The sequence below is a fragment of the Oncorhynchus mykiss genome, chromosome 2, assembly GCF_013265735.2.
Source record: "Oncorhynchus mykiss isolate Arlee chromosome 2, USDA_OmykA_1.1, whole genome shotgun sequence".
In the NCBI taxonomy this organism is placed as follows: Eukaryota; Metazoa; Chordata; class Actinopteri; order Salmoniformes; family Salmonidae; genus Oncorhynchus; species Oncorhynchus mykiss.
Window position 1 is genome coordinate 76,009,859 of NC_048566.1, and position 16,291 is coordinate 76,026,149.

The 16,291-nt window shown below is 41.3% G+C and overlaps 1 protein-coding gene across 12 annotated transcripts in view; it reads left to right on the plus strand.

The window, feature by feature from the left end:
- The window catches only part of c2cd5 (C2 calcium dependent domain containing 5), a 59,262-nt gene that overhangs the window by 15,977 nt on the left and 26,994 nt on the right, over positions 1-16,291 (plus strand). For all 12 annotated transcript variants that reach the window (XM_021572241.2, XM_021572266.2, XM_021572320.2 and 9 more), the window contains exons 9-10: positions 7,429-7,517; positions 8,777-8,885. In XM_021572241.2, coding sequence (XP_021427916.2) covers positions 7,429-7,517; positions 8,777-8,885 — 198 coding nt within the window. The remainder of the gene's footprint in view (positions 1-7,428; positions 7,518-8,776; positions 8,886-16,291) is intronic.

The following is a 16,291-nucleotide window of genomic DNA, read 5'->3' on the forward strand; positions in this document are numbered from 1 at the left end:
ATCGCTCTCTTCTCTTCCTCTCCTGTCACTCTCGCTTTCCTCACCTTTTTCTCTGGCCCACAGTGAACTCCTCCCAAGAGAGTTTTGTCTCCCGTCCCAGTTCCCCTACCCTCTCCTCCGACTCCCAGCCCCTTCCTCCCTCTGGGCCAATCCTGTGCAGCCTTGTCGGCCACCCAAGCCAACACCCTGCCCCCTCTCCCCTCTGTCCAATCAGAGGGGTATGTGTTGAGAGAGAGTATCATTCAGTGAAGAGCTGATGGCAGCCTTTGGTAGGAAAGTCCTGAAACAGTCCTGACAACACTCTTTTCATAACACTATAACAGCTTGCAGGTGTCACAAAGCCAAACAACATCCTGTATAACACCTGTTACACTTAAAGTTAAATAGCCGTTTATTATAGTCTCAGGTAGGGCACAGAGTACAACATTTGAATGTCTAAAACACCTTTTACAAACTCCCTCTATAACCACCCCTTAGAAACCTCTATAACCACCCCTTAGAAACCTCTATAACAGCCGTATACAATGCGTTCGGAAAGTATTCAGACCCCTTCCTTTTTTTCACATTAAATGTTACTGCCTTATTCTAAAATTGATTAAATAAATGTTTTGCATCATCAATCTACACACAATACCCAATAATGACAAAGCAATAACAGGTTTTTTGAAAAATGTTGTAAAGAAAGAAATACCTTATTTACATAAGTATTCAGACCCTTGCTATGAAACTTAAAATTGAGCTCTGGTGTACTCTGTTTCCATGATTATACTAATTAATGTAAATGTTGATTCGATTGTGCAAACAGATCATCAAGGAAGATGGATTCTTTAAAAAAAAAAGTGTTTTATTTTAAATTGGACCTTAAACAGATCTGGCTAATAATCTATGTGGGCCAAATAATGATGATTCCCACTTCTTCTTCAAAAAAATCTATTGTTTACAAGCTACGAATGGAGCTATTATTATGGTGGGAGATTAAATTACGGTTTTAAGTACACTACCGTTCAAAAGTTTGGGGTCAATTAGAAATGTTCTTGTTTTTGAAAGGAAAAGCAATTTTTTTTTGTCCATTTAAAATAACAAAAAATTGATCAGAAATACAGTGTAGACATTGTTCCTCTGTCCAGTGTCTGTGTTATTTTACCCATCTTAATCTTTTATTTTTATTGGTCAGTCTGAGATATGGCTTTTTCTTTGCAACTCAGCATCCCGGAGTCGCTTCTTCACTGTTGACGTTGAGACTGGTGTTTTTCGGGTACTATTTAATGCAGCTGCCAGTTGAGGACTTGTGAGGCGTCTGTTTCTCCAGCTAGATACTCTAATGTACTTGTCCTCTTGCTCAGTTGTGCACCGGGGCCTCACACACTTTCTATTCTGGTTAGAGCTAGTTTTAGCTGTTCTGTGAAGGGTGTAGTACACAGCGTTGTACAAGATCATTAGTTTCTTGGAAATGTATTGCATGGAATAGCCTTCCTTTCTCAGAACAAGAATAGACTGACGAGTTTCAGAAGAAAGGTTGTTGTTTCTTTCCATTTTGAGCCTGTAATCGAACACACAAATGCTGATGCTCCAGATACTCAACTAGTCTAAAGAAGGCCAGTTTTATTGCTTCTTTAATCAGAACAACAGTTTTCAGCTGTGCTAACATAATTGCAAAAGGGTTCTCTAATGATCAATTAGCCTTTTTAAAATGATAACTTGGATTAGCTAACACAATGTGCCATTGGAACACAGGAGTGATGGTTGCTGATAATGGGCATCTGTACGCCTATCTAGATATTCCATTAAATATCAGCCGTTTCCAGCTACAGTACTCATTTACAACATTAACAACGTCTACACTGTATTTCTGATCAATTTGATGGACAAAATTGTTTTCCTTTTTATTTCAATAACAAGAACATTTCTAAGTGACCCCAAACTTTTGAACGGTAGTGTACCTTTATTTAACTAGGCAAATCAGTTAAGAACAAATTCTTATTTTCAATGACCTGTCCCTCCTGCAGCAAAGCACCTGCACAACATGATGCTGCTACCCCCGTGCTTCACGGTTGGGATGGTGTTCTTCGGCTTGCAAGCCACCCCCTTTTTTCTCAAACATAACGATGGTCATTATGGCCAAACAGTTCTATTTTTGTTTCATCAGACCATAGGACATTTCTCCAAAAAGTACTATCTTTGTCCCCATGTGCAGTTGCAAACCGTACTCTGTCTTTTTTATGGTGGTTTTGGAGCAGTGGCCACTTCCTTGCTGAGCGGCCTTTCAGGTTATGTCGATACAGGACTCGTTTTACTGTGGATATAGATACTTTTGTACCTGTTTCCTCCAGCATCTTCACAAGGTCCTTTGCTGCTGTTCTGGGATTGATTTGCACTTTTCGTATCAAAGTATGTTCATCTCTAGGAGACAGAACGCGTCTCCTTCCTGTGCGGTGTGACGGCTGCGTGGTCCCATGGTGTTTATAGTTGCGTACTATTGTTTGTACAGATGAACGTGGTACCTTCAGGCATTTGGAAATTGCTCCCAAGCATGAACCAGACTTGTGGAGGTCTGCAATTTGATTTTCTTTTGATTTTCACATGATGTCAAGCAAAGAGGCACTGAGTTTGAAGGTAGGACTTACATCCACAGGTACACCTCCAATTGACTCAAATTAGGTCAGAAGCTTCTAAAGCCATGACAACCTTTTCTGGAATTTTCCAAGCTGTTTAACTTCTTGCGACGAGCAAACCCGTATCCGGGAGTGTAATCATAGCCTCAAATGCATTAGCATAACGCAACGGACATAAATACCCCTAGAAACTTTTCATATTCATGAAAATCGCATATGAAATGAAATAAATATATTCAAACACAAGCTTAGCCTTTTGTTAACAACACTGTCATCTCAGATTTTCAAAATATGCGTTACAGCCAACGATAGACCAGCATTTGTGTAAGTTTATCATGGCATAATGCTATGCTAGGCTCTGCTGGCAGCAGGCAACATTTTCACAAAAATAAGAAAAGCAACCAACTTAAATAATTTACCTTTGAAGAACTTCGGATGCTTTCACTCAGGAGACTCCCAGTTAGATAGCAAATGTTCCTTTTTTCCAAAAATATTATTTTTGTAGGCGAAAAAGCTCCCATTTCTTCACCATGCTTGGCTGAGAAATCGACTGAAAAATGCTACAACTATAACGCCAAACTTTTTTCAAAATTAGCTACATAATATCGACAGAAACACGGCAAACGTTGTTTAGGATCCATCCTCAAGGTGTTTTTAACAAATTTATTCGATAATATATCCGTCGAGGCAGTTGGTTTCTCATAAGAAGGGATTGGAAAAATGGCTGCCTCAGTATTTTACGCAAGGTTTTCTGCGGGAGACACCATATATGGTCCCTTACAGCCATTCTTCAAGGGAAATGCCTACAAAGACGTCACAATGCTGTAGACACCTTGGGGAAAACGTAAGTTCATTCGTAGCTCATTCACAGCCATATAAGGAGTCATTGGCATGAGGCGGTTTCAAAGAATGCGGCACTTCCTGGTTGGATTTTTATCTGGGTTTCGCCTGTAACATCAGTTCTGTGGCACTCACAGACAATATCTTTGCAGTCTTGGAAACGTCCAAAGCTGTCAATTATATGCAGTCGAGCAACTTTTCGTGACAAAATATCTTGTTTAAAACGGGAACGTTTTTCATCCAAAAATTAAAATAGCGCCCCCCTAAATCCAACTGGTCAACTTAGTGTATGTAAACTTCTGACCCACTGGAATTGTGATACAGTGAAATAATATGTCTAAACAATTGTTGGGAAAATTACTTGTCATGCACAAAGTAGATGTCCTAACTGACTTGCCAAAACTATAGTTTGTTAGCAAGAAATTTGTGGAGTGGTTGAAAAACTAGTTTTAATGACTCCAACCTAAGTGTATGTAAACTTCCGACTTCAACTGTACTTACTACTCCAGATGACTAGTTTTTAAAATTTATATGAGCAAAAAATATTTAAATTAAACTTTTTTGGAATGATAAGTCAGACAATTAAACATGCCTAATTTATGTAATGAATATGAGTTTGGGGGGCTAAAACTATTAAAGGTTTAAACCTCTCACTAAAAGCTTCACTCATACATAAGTTATAGTTAAATCTAAATCGGTTCTCCAGTAGATTATTAAGAAAGGCTAATCCATTGTTCAAAAATTGCCTTTTTTTCCTTCATATTTTTAAAAAATTTGTCAAAATTTATTTCACCTTTATTTATCCAGGTAGGCTAGTTGAGAACAAGTTCTCATTTACAACTGCGACCTGGCCAAGATAAAGCATAGCAGTGTGAACAGACAACACAGAGTTACACATGGAGTAAACAATTAGATTACAACTTCTCATTAATGACTGATTGAAAATTACATTTTTGTTTTAGGTATAGCCCTTTCTTGAACAGGCTGGTTACAATTTCTGTTTTATCCTCCAGAGAAGATATAACAAATGTTATGGTTAAACTAAAATATACTGATTTAATATTTTAAAAAAAACATTCTTTATGGATAAAAATAAATAAAGGTATTATGTTTATTAATGATATTATGAATAGAAACGGAGGACTCATGTCACATGCAGCTATCGAAAATCTATGGGAATATCAGCTAAATCCAAATTTACAACCAGCTGATTACAGCATTACCACAAAAATGAAGGAGAAAAGGGAGAACGTAGGAATTTTTTTTGCCTGCCATATATTAAAGATACAAATTGGCTGAAAGGAATTGGCATAAATAGAAAAATATACCAGATTAATTTGAGGACAAAAATGTTGACAGATGACCCATACAGGTTGCAAAATAAATGGGATGATATTTTCGATGTACCGATTCCATGACACATGGTTTATGAACTGGTACAAAAAACAACAGTTGATTTTTCAATTTAAATGATTTTATACAATTCTTGCCACCAACAGAATACTATATATATATATATATATATATATATATAAAAATCTCAGCTCTGTAGATTTTGCTGTGAAGAGACAGAATCAATAGATCATTTATTCTGGTATCTGAATACTTATGTAAATGTAATATCAGTTTATTTTTAATACATTTGCAAACATTTCTCAACACCTGTTTTTGCTTTGTCATTACGGGGTAGTGTGTTGATGAAGGTAAAAAAATATGTTTTAATCCATTATAGAATAAGGTCAAGGGGTCTTAATACTTTCTGAAAGCACTATTTGCACACGTTTTCCAAACCAGCTTAGCCCTACTTGACCATACCCCACTTAGCCTTGGGTAAACTGTCCATCCCTGCTGGTATCTGGGCCTCATACTTGACTGCCTTGGAGTGACCACCTTCCCCTGTCCATTTTTCCACCTCAATGTGTGGTTTAAGGCATGTCCAGATCCCCACCCCTGTTTTATGAGTCCATAAGGTGGCATAGTCTGCAGCCTCCCAGGCCAGGCCAGGCCAGTGGCAGGTAGAGTAGTGTACAGAGGGGATAATAAAGCTATTTGGACTCTATCCTCACAGGTAGATCTATGGGAATGTTGTCATTAACAAATATGTGGTAATTACAATGTACACTGAACAAAAATATAAATGCAACAATTTTTAACGTTTTTTTACCCCCTTTTTTCTCCCCAATTTCGTGTTATCCAATTGTTTTTAGTAGCTACTATCTTGTCTCATCGCTACAACTCCCGTACGGGCTCGGGAGAGACGGAAGGTTGAAAGCCATGTGTCCTCTGATACACAACCCAACCAAGCCGCACTGCTTCTTAACACAGCACGCATCCAACCCGGAAGCCAGCCGCACCAATGTGTCAGAGGAAACGCCGTGCACCTGGCAACCTTGGTTAGCTTGCACTGCGCCCGACCCGCCATGGGAGTCGCTGGTGCGCGATGAGACAAGGATATCCCTACCGGCCAAGCCCTCCCTAACCCGGACGACGCTATGCCAATTGTGCGTCGCCCCACGGACCTCCCGGTTGCGGCCGGTTACGACAGAGCCTGGGCGTGAACCCAGAGTCTCTGGTGGCACAGCTGCCCTTAACCACTGCGCCACCCGGGAGGCCATAAATGCAACAATTTCAAAGATTTTACTGAGTTACAGTTCATCTAAGGAAATCAGTTAATTTAAATTAATGAATTAATTGGATTAATCTATGGATTTCACATGACTGGGAATATAAATACCTTTTAAAAAAAAAATAGGGGAGTGGATCAGAACCTGTCCGTATCTGGTGTGATCATCCCAAACATGCTCAATGGATGGGTGACATGTCTCGTGAGTATGCAGGCCATGGAAGAACTGGGACATTTTCAGCTTCCAGGAATTGTGTACAGATCCTTGTGACATTGGGCGTGCATTATCATGCTGAAACGAGGTAATGACAGTGGATGAATGGCACGACAATGGGCCTCCAGATCTTATCACGGTATCTCTGTGCATCCAAATTGACATCGATAAAATTCAATTGTGTTCATTGTCCGTAGCTTATGCCTGCCCATACCATAACTCCACCGCCACCATGGGGCACTCTGTTCACATTGACATCAGCAAAATGCTCCGGCCACACAACGCCATACACGCTGTCTGATACAGTTGAAACCGGGATTCATCCGTGAAGAGCACACTTCTCCAGCGTGCCAGTGGCCATAGAAGGTGAGCATACTGAAGTCAGTTATGACGCCAAGACCCTGGTGAGGACAATGAGCACACAGATGAGCTTCCCCGTGACCGTTTCTGACGGTTTGTGCAGAAATTCTTTGTTTGCGCAAACCCACAGTTTCATCAGCTATCCGGGTGGCTGGTTTCAGATGATCCCACAGGTGAAGAAGCAGAATGTGGAGGTCCTGGGATGGTGTGGTTTTGAGGCCGGTTAGACATATTGCCAAATTCTTTAAAACAACATTGGCGGCTTGTGGTAGAGAAATTAACATTTCATTATCTGGCAACAGCTCTGTTGGACATTCCTGCAGTCAGCATGCCAATTGCACACTCCCTCAACTTATGGCATTGTTTGACAAAACTGCACATTGTAGTGGCCTTTTTTTGTCCCTAGCATGAGGTGCACCTGTGTAATGATCATGCTGTTAAATCAGCTTCTTGATATGCCATACCTGTCACAAATGTGTACACAGAATTTGAGAGAAATAAGCTTTTTGTGAATATGGAACATTTCTGGGATCTTTTATTTCAGTGTATAAAACATGGGACCAACACTTAGCATGTTGCGTTCATATTTTTGTAGATCTTAGCCGAGAAGTCTAAGGGATACGATTAATATGGGATTTGCATGGTTGTCGAGGCGTTCCGGCTCGCACAAGCCAAGGCCTGGCAAGGGTACTTACTTATTTCCTATGTTTCTTGAGGAATGCCTGCGGTCTGTAATGAAGCGATGTGATTGGTGAAGTGTTGTTCTCTAATCCTATCAGGGATGGGGAGTGGGATCAGCGTTGGGAAAGAGGCAGGGCCTCTGAAGACCCTCCTCCGGCAGCAGGCCCAATCAGCATTGGAACAGAGGGTACACACACACACACACACACACACCGTACGGCATTGTGCTATGTGAAAGGGTAATTGTGAAGTGTGTGTGAGGGTGAAGTATGATTATGTAAGAGTGAATGTTCTCTTTCTCCATGTTCTTGACCACTCCTTCCTCTCAGGGAGCCTCATCCTCTGGTATATTTGTAAACACCAGGGTATGTCCCTCTTTCACACACACTCACTGTTCTGGATGCTTCTATCAAACCTGTCTTACCTGTCTGGGTTCTGCTCATGGGTTCTACTCTTGAGTTGGGCTGTTTCTCAAAATTCTACAGTGACTTCATCTTCTCCATCTGTACTGATCTGTTAACACAGGACAGAAAGAAGCAACATGGAGGATACCTACTAGCAATATGCTTTTACCTGTCCAGTTCTGTCATTTGTCACCAGTGCAGATAGAGGAGAGAAGGTAGATAGTTGAGATGCAGCCTTAGTCCCCTGATCGATGGTGACCAGCACGATCCACTCCGTTACCATGGCAATGTCACATTTACTCAGGTTGGGAAATTGCTGGTCTAGACCAGCTGTAGCAATTTGTATGAATAACATTGGCATGGCTGAAACACACAGCCTCACTCTGCATGGGGAGATGCCGTTCCACTCACTACCCCCTCATCTGGATGACACCTGTCCTGGATCACACTTCACACCTGGGTTGACTATTGACCGTCACAGCAGGAGGCTGACTCTGTCACACAATGACATTTTCAATTAAACTCTGCATTGTATTACTTGTATGCTGTTATTGTATAAACGGTATATCAGGGTTATTCAAATCCTGACCTCGAGGTCAGTGATGTTGGTTTTCATCCTTCCCCTTCTAATCAGGGACTGGTTCAGACCTCGGTGATAATCAATTAACTGAACTAACTAGCAGGGACAAAAAGCCAACCAGCAGTACTGCAGACCTCCAGACCTTGACTTGAGGCCTGTTGTATACTCTGTCTGCCTGTCATCTGTCTAGTTGTGTATCTGAGGTAGAAGAGATGAACCAACACTAACTAATTTAGCAGATTACTCTGCTGCTGCTACTAAATTAATGACGTATGTTAATACTACTTTCAGTCAGTGTGGGTTTTTATCTTCTGTCTTATGCCCTTACAACCCTGAATCTTTTTGTAAAATGAGGATAGGGTTGAGCGCAAAATCCTTAATGCTACTGTTTCCATGGTAACCAGAGTTCACAGACATGTTTGACCCCTAACCAGACTTTTTTCTGACCCTGTGTATTTTCAGGAGTTCCCCTTCTTCACGTTGACTTGTTTTCCCCCCGGCTTCCTGGTTCACATCGGGGGAGTGGTCAGCGCCCGCTCGGTCAAGCTGCTTGACCGCATACACAACCCTGGTGAGTTCCCTACAACCACACGGTCCCAGCTATTGGAGAACACAGCAACATGTATTACAGGTTGTAATCCATGTTGCCGTGTAGGTTGTGTTTCCAGGCTAGTTAGATTATGACATGACCGATCACTCTTGTTAAAGAGATGTTTAAACTCAATGGGATCATCTGTATTAAGGATCAATAAATGGCTAGAGGGGTAACGCACACAGTGGGATCAGCGCGTTAGTCTGCTAGAGTTTAAAAATATTAGCGATGTAGCTATATCATTGATCCTATTCTGTGTGTGCTAGCACCAAAGATTTATATACATTATTGGTCCATTACACCCCCCCCCCTCCGATTATACACCCTTCTCCCAAAGTGTGTACTACTTCTCCCGAAGGGTGGAGAATGGGAATAGCCTACAGCCCATGTTTACAGCAGGTGAATCCTTCTACAGTTTCTTCCTGAAGTCTGTCCCACCATGTTCCAGAGAAAGAGAGGTTCACATTAAGCCTTCAGCCCTATCCTGCCCTGTTGGGAACTGCTAAGCCCTAACAACTGGGAAAGGAAAGGGAATACCTAGTCAATTGCACAACTGAATGCATTCCACCGAAATGTGTCTTCCACATTTAACACAACCCCTCTGAATCAGAGGTGTGAGGGGCTACCTTAATCGACATTCACGTCGTCAGTGCCCAGGGAGCAGTTCTTGTTCTGGGTTAACTGCCTTACTCAAGGGCAGAACGGCAGATTTTTCCACCTTGCCAGCTCTGGGATTTGAACCAGCGACCTTTCGGTTAATGGCCCAACGCCTGGATCACTGATACTGGGTCAGATTATATTTTCATCCTCCTAATGTTTAGGATTATGGGTGGGTTAATCGGATCCTAGATCTGTGGTTATGGGGACTTGGATCTGCTAGTTGTGTGTGTGTAGTAGCTTCCTCTCTGTGCTGTGTGTGGTGTTTGCTGTCCCCTGGTATTGAGGTTTTGTAGTGCATGGCTGGGGTGTGCTGTGGCTTGGCTGTGTGTTGGTCTTTTGGGCTGAAGGAGGCTCTGACCTGATGTGGTCTGTACTCCGAAGCCTTAAGGTGGCTACAAGCTTCACTCCGTTGATGGACTTGCATGCATGTGCAAGGGGGCGGAGGCAGGTTTTTTTATGGGCAGTACGCACTTTTGTCCACATAGACGTTGCGTTCCATATAGAGAGGAAGTCCACCTTGTGTAGTGTATATCCACTATGGGGCTTGGGAGAGCCAGGGTAGTTTACCAAGCAAGAGGGTCCGTGGCTCTCTTTGACTCTAGCTAGTAGGGATGGGCTGTATCCTGATGTTCATAACTGTCATACCGTTTCTGTACCATACCGGCGTATACGGTATAAGCGGAAGTGCACACAAGGGGCACTATACATTTTTTTGGGAGATGCACAAAACGATTTAGGCAACAGGGATTTTCATCCAGGAGGAGATTGAATGTCTCTGCTGTAACCAAGAAGCTTGATCTTGACATCTAGCAACTTAGCTATAAAGTTAGCAAACCAAATGCATAACTGGAGCACTGAGCAGGATATCATTTATTTTACACATCTTAGGTTTCTTATAGTTATACTTAACTTATAGTTCAAATCAAATCAAATTTTATTTTATTTGTCACATACACATGGTTAGCAGATGTTAATGCGAGTGTAGCGAAATGCTTGTGCTTCTAGTTCCGACAATGCAGTAATAACCAACAAGTAATCTAACTAACAATTCCAAAACTACTGTCTTGTACACAGTGTAAGGGGATAAATAATATGTACATAAGGATATATGAATGAGTGATGGTACAGAGCAGCATAGGCAAGATACAGTAGATGGTATCGAGTACAGTATATACATATGAGATGAGTATGTAAACAAAGTGGCATAGTTAAAGTGGCTAGTGATACATGTATTACATAAGGATACAGTCGATGATATAGAGTACAGTATATATACGTATGCATATGAGATGAATAATGTAGGGTAAGTAACATTATATAAGGTAGCATTGTTTAAAGTGGCTAGTGATATATTTACATCATTTCCCATCAATTCCCATTATTAAAGTGGCTGGAGTTGAGTCAGTGTCAGTGTGTTGGCAGCAGCCACTCAATGTTAGTGGTGGCTGTTTAACAGTCTGATGGCCTTGAGATAGAAGCTGTTTTTCAGTCTCTCGGTCCCAGCTTTGATGCACCTGTACTGACCTCGCCTTCTGGATGATAGCGGGGTGAACAGGCAGTGGCTCGGGTGGTTGATGTCCTTGATGATCTTTATGGCCTTCCTGTGACATCGGGTGGTGTAGGTGTCCTGGAGGGCAGGTAGTTTGCCCCCGGTGATGCGTTGTGCAGACCTCACTACCCTCTGGAGAGCCTTACGGTTGAGGGCGGAGCAGTTGCCGTACCAGGCGGTGATACAGCCCGCCAGGATGCTCTCGATTGTGCATCTGTAGAAGTTTGTGAGTGCTTTTGGTGACAAGCCGCATTTCTTCAGCCTCCTGAGGTTGACGAGGCGTTGCTGCGCCTTCTTCGCAATGCTGTCTGTGTGAGTGGACCAATTCAGTTTGTCTGTGATGTGTATGCCGAGGAACTTAAAACTTGCTACCCTCTCCACTACTATTCCATCGATGTGGATAGGGGGGTGTTCCCTCTGCTGTTTCCTGAAGTCCACAAACAATAGTTAGTTTATAAGCAGTGACGTAGCACGGGAAAAAAACAAAATAATAATATTATATATATGTATTTTTAAATAATATTGTAAATCATACCGTCGTTATTTTGAAATACCCCAGTATAAACTGTATATTGCCAATGTCACGTTCGTTGAATAAATAAGTGGACCAAGGCACAGCGTGAGTAGTGTTCCACATTTTATTACTAGTGAAACTTCCAAAAAAACAACAAAGATATACAAACGTGCAGTACGTAGCGCACATAAGCACTAAACAAAACAATATCCCATAACGCAGGTGGGAAAAGGGGGACACTAAGTATGCTCCCCAATTAGAGGCAACAATATTCAGCTGCCTCCAATTGAGAACCATACTCGCATACCAACAGAACTATAATAACTAGAAACCCCCCCCCCTAGTCAAGCTCTGACCTATTACACCATAGAGAACCCCGCGGGCTCTCTATGGTCAGGGCGTGACAGCCCAAGCCTCGTAGCTAGTGACGACATTTGAACTTTCTCATTCGGTGTTCTATGCCTTTGTGTTTACAAATATCAGCTAGCTGAATGTCTGGCTAGTCTGGTGTTCTATGCTTCTATTCTTTGCCACAGAAGCAGTAGCTAACATGTCTCTCAGGAATTGCAATTGCTAGAGCTTGAACAGCAAGAGTTTAAACTTCTCTTACTACTCAGGAAGAGAAAAAGAAAGACTGAGAAAATGGCAAGAAGTTCATCCACTGAACACTATAAGAGTGGACGATGGAGAATACATGTCTCTTGTTGAACCTATGCAAAGCATTGACGAGGAAATACATTTTCAGTACTTTCGGATGTCTGTTGCCAGATTTGACAACTTGCTTCAGCGGCGTTGGAGTTATCAATTTTGTGCAGGAGCTGTCGACGGAAGACATTCGGGTCCAAGCTCCGGCAAACTCAGGCAGCGAGTACTACAACTACAAGGGCTTTTTTCCCATTGATCCTAATGGCAATCTGCGATGCAAAGTACCGCTTCACCATGATCGACGTGGGCTCATATGGTTGGAAGGGAGATGCGGGAATCTTCTCACAAAGCAACTCCGGTTCCCTACTCATTGCAGGCCAGCTACCGCTACCAAGGCCAGAGTGCTTGCCAGGGACCCAAACACCGAGCCCATATGTCTTTGTGGGAGACAAGGCATTCCCCTCTGAGGGTAAATCTGATACAACCATATCCAGGTAAGATGCGCTAAATACATGTGACAATACATTAGGGCGTACCCCATTTAGTCGACTGGTCGATTGTTTGGTCAATAGGCTGTTGGTCGACCGAGACTTCTTTTAGTCGAGCAGTAGCAAAATAGTAATAATAATCATGGTGTACAAGACACCTGTCTGATTTGCGCCTTTCTGATTGGACTGATCCATTGTGGAGGCCATTGTGGTGGCACAGTCCATCAGTCCTCTTAAGGATCTGACCTTTTTTTCAATTTTCACCTAAAATGACATACCCAAATCTAACTGCCTGTAGCTGAGAACCTGAAGCAAGGATATGCATATTATTGATACCATTTGAAAGGAAACACTTTGAAGTTTGTGGAATTGTGAAATTAATGTAAGAGAGTATAACACATTAGATCTGGTAAAAGATCATTACAAACGTTTTTTTTTGTACGATCTTTGAAATGCCAGAGAAACGCCACACTATTATTCCAGTTTATGCACAATTAAGATTTTGGTGCAACACAAATAAAAATGTGATTTTATAACATGCGCTTTCTCCTGCATTGGATAGTGGTCGCTGTCCGCGGTTCTGAAACACAGTGGCTGTTGAATTGATGCCTTTTCCTAGACCATGTTGCTATGTGCATAATAGCAAAGTTAACCAGCATGGCATATTGGTGTTGAGAACAATGAGGAGGAGGCTGCAGCAGAGTCAAGAGATGAGAAAACAGCCCTTACCTTAACTGTCTATGAAAAGTGAGGAGAGAGGAAACCCAACTTAATTAGGTGTATAATCAATAGCCTAACTGTTAAATGTGCCTGGATTCCATATCCATATATATCTACAGAAATAAGACAGATCCTGCTTCTGTTGCCTGTTTTAGTGTTTGGTTGATAGCCTACTGATTCAGTGAGAACCAAGACTTGCGCAACAATTTCACATTATCTGCTGTTTTTAATCTTTGCTCTGCTGTAATAAAGACTTTACACTTTTTTTGTTAGACCAGCCTCTGGTATTATTTATAATTTATGTAGTATTGTTTACACTGTTCCAAATTGTCAGAGATTGTATTTATAATAATAATAACCCTCATTTTCTCATGATCTCCTTCTTATTGTTATTATTACTGTTATTATTATGATCATCAATATAATAAGTAATGTCGTTATCATTAGTAGGCTTAGTATGGCAGCCTTTTATAACCACCATCGAGCTGTAGGCCTAAGAGCACATCCTGTTTAGTCTTAATCCCTTAACTAATTTAGGTCTGTATTTCAATACTTATATAGGCTACTGTATCAATCAATCATTCATTAGTTAATGTCATCACACAGCATACGAGTCATTCATGATGTGAAATGCAATCAAGCGTTTTAGTTTTAAAATAACAACGCAACCATTTAATAATTAACATAAACAATGAATAGACCTAAACCGTTCCATTTCAGAAATTGCATTCACGAATTAATGTAACTATTTTTAGTCTTTGCTGTAATAAAGGCTTTACAAAAAAACTAAACGTTACATCCAATTCTCTGGTACGCTTATAATGTATTTTGTGTTGTTTACATTGTTCCAGAAGGTCAGAAATTATATTGTAATCTAACAGCGCCTGTTTGGCACACAGGCCTAATATGCTCCATCCATTTTCCGTAATTAGTCCAATTTATTCCACACATCTGACTTCCCCTTTACCTCCTGTGCAACCAGTAAACATTCCCCCGTTTAGAGTTTATCATGTCCTCTGCATCCATTTTGCTGTCATGTGTTATGGTGTTCAGAGTTTGTTATATTTTTGTGAATATGATATTCTATAGGTCAGGCCCTATTGGTCAAGTGCATGCGAAGCATACGTGTCACATAAAGAGAGCAAGGGTTGAGGGATAAGGGGAATGTTTTTTTTCTTTCTAAACAAATTATACATTTCAGTAACATGAACTTTTATGAAAGAAATGGCTATAATTATGTTGCAGCTTCAGCAACACTATGTGCTAGTCACAGTTACTCGCTGTAATTTTCTTTAACACAGCACTGCAAGTCTGAGCCAGTCGGCACAATCAAATCAATTGCAGTCGGACTCCCTCTAGTCATTTGTGTGTTTTTTTTTAAGGGGTAGATAAGCTTTAATATTGCAGATAGATTGTGGCTTCCATCAATGTAATTGTCTTCATCATTTCCAATCTCCCATATTTCTTTGTAGATACAGTGCATTCTGGAAATTATTTAGACCCCTTGACTATTTCCACATTTTGTTACTTTAGTCTTATTCTAAAATTGATTGAAAAAAATGTTTTCTCATCAATCTACACAGACTACCCCATAATGACAAAGCAAAAAATGTTTTTTTAGACATTTTTGCAAATTTATTAAAAAAATAAAATTGAAACATTTACATAAGTATTCAGACCTTTTACTCAGTTCTTTGTTGAAGCGCCTTGGGCAGCGATTACAGCCTTGTGTCTTCTTGGGTATGATGCAACAAGCTTGGCACACCTGTATTTGGGGCGCTTCTCCTATTCTTCTGTGCAGATCTTCTCAAGCTCTATCAGGTTGGATGGGGATCGTCGCTGCAGAGCTATTTTCAGGTCTCTCTAGAGATGTTAGATCGGTTTCAAGTCCGTGGCTGGGCCACTCAAGGACATTCAGAGACTTGTCCCAAAGCCACTCCTGTGTTGTCTTTGCTGTGTGCTTAGGGTTATTGTCCTATTGGAAGGTGAACCTTCGCCCCAGTCTGAGGTCCTGAGCGCTCTGGAGCAGGTTTTCATCAAGGATCTCTCTGTACTTTGCTCCGTTCAGCTTTGCCTTGATCCTGACTAGTCTCCCAGTCCCTGAAAACATCCCCACAGCATGATGCTGCCACCACCATGCTTCACCATAGGGTTGGTGTCAGGTTTCTTCCAGATGTGACTCTTGGCATTCAGGCCAAGTAGTTCAATCTTGGTTTCATCAGACCAGATAATCTTGGCAATGAGGCCCTTTATCTACTTCCGCAGAGTCAGATGAACTTGTGGATACCATTTTTATGTCTCCATGTCTAGTATGAAGGAAGTTAGAGGTAGTTTTGTGAGTCAATGATAACTAGCATTTGCAAAAGAATGGAAGTATATGGGTATCTACTAGCATGCTAGAATATACCCATAGACTACCAGTAATTGTGCTAACTTTAATTAGCAATTTCACTAGTGTAAGTTAGCAGCTTCCTTCAAACTGCATGCAGAGACATTAAAATGGTATCCATGACTCCAGCTGACTCTGGGGAATTAGAAAAAGGGCCTCATTGCCAAAATCCCGAAGCATCCCTTTAATGGTTAGTCCATAGTATTCTATATCTGTCTGCAGGTCTCTGTTGTGCAGTGCACTTAAGGTGATGAAGTTACACTTATATGCAATTCACTACTAAATGTTTGCCATCAGATATCTTATGACTTTCTGCCAGAAGTCAAAGAGCTCTGGGTGAGTTATCTATCTGTGCTTCCTACTAGCTTTTTTTTCCTCCTCGGTTCTTTTCACATCTACTCCATGGACACATGCCGCTCT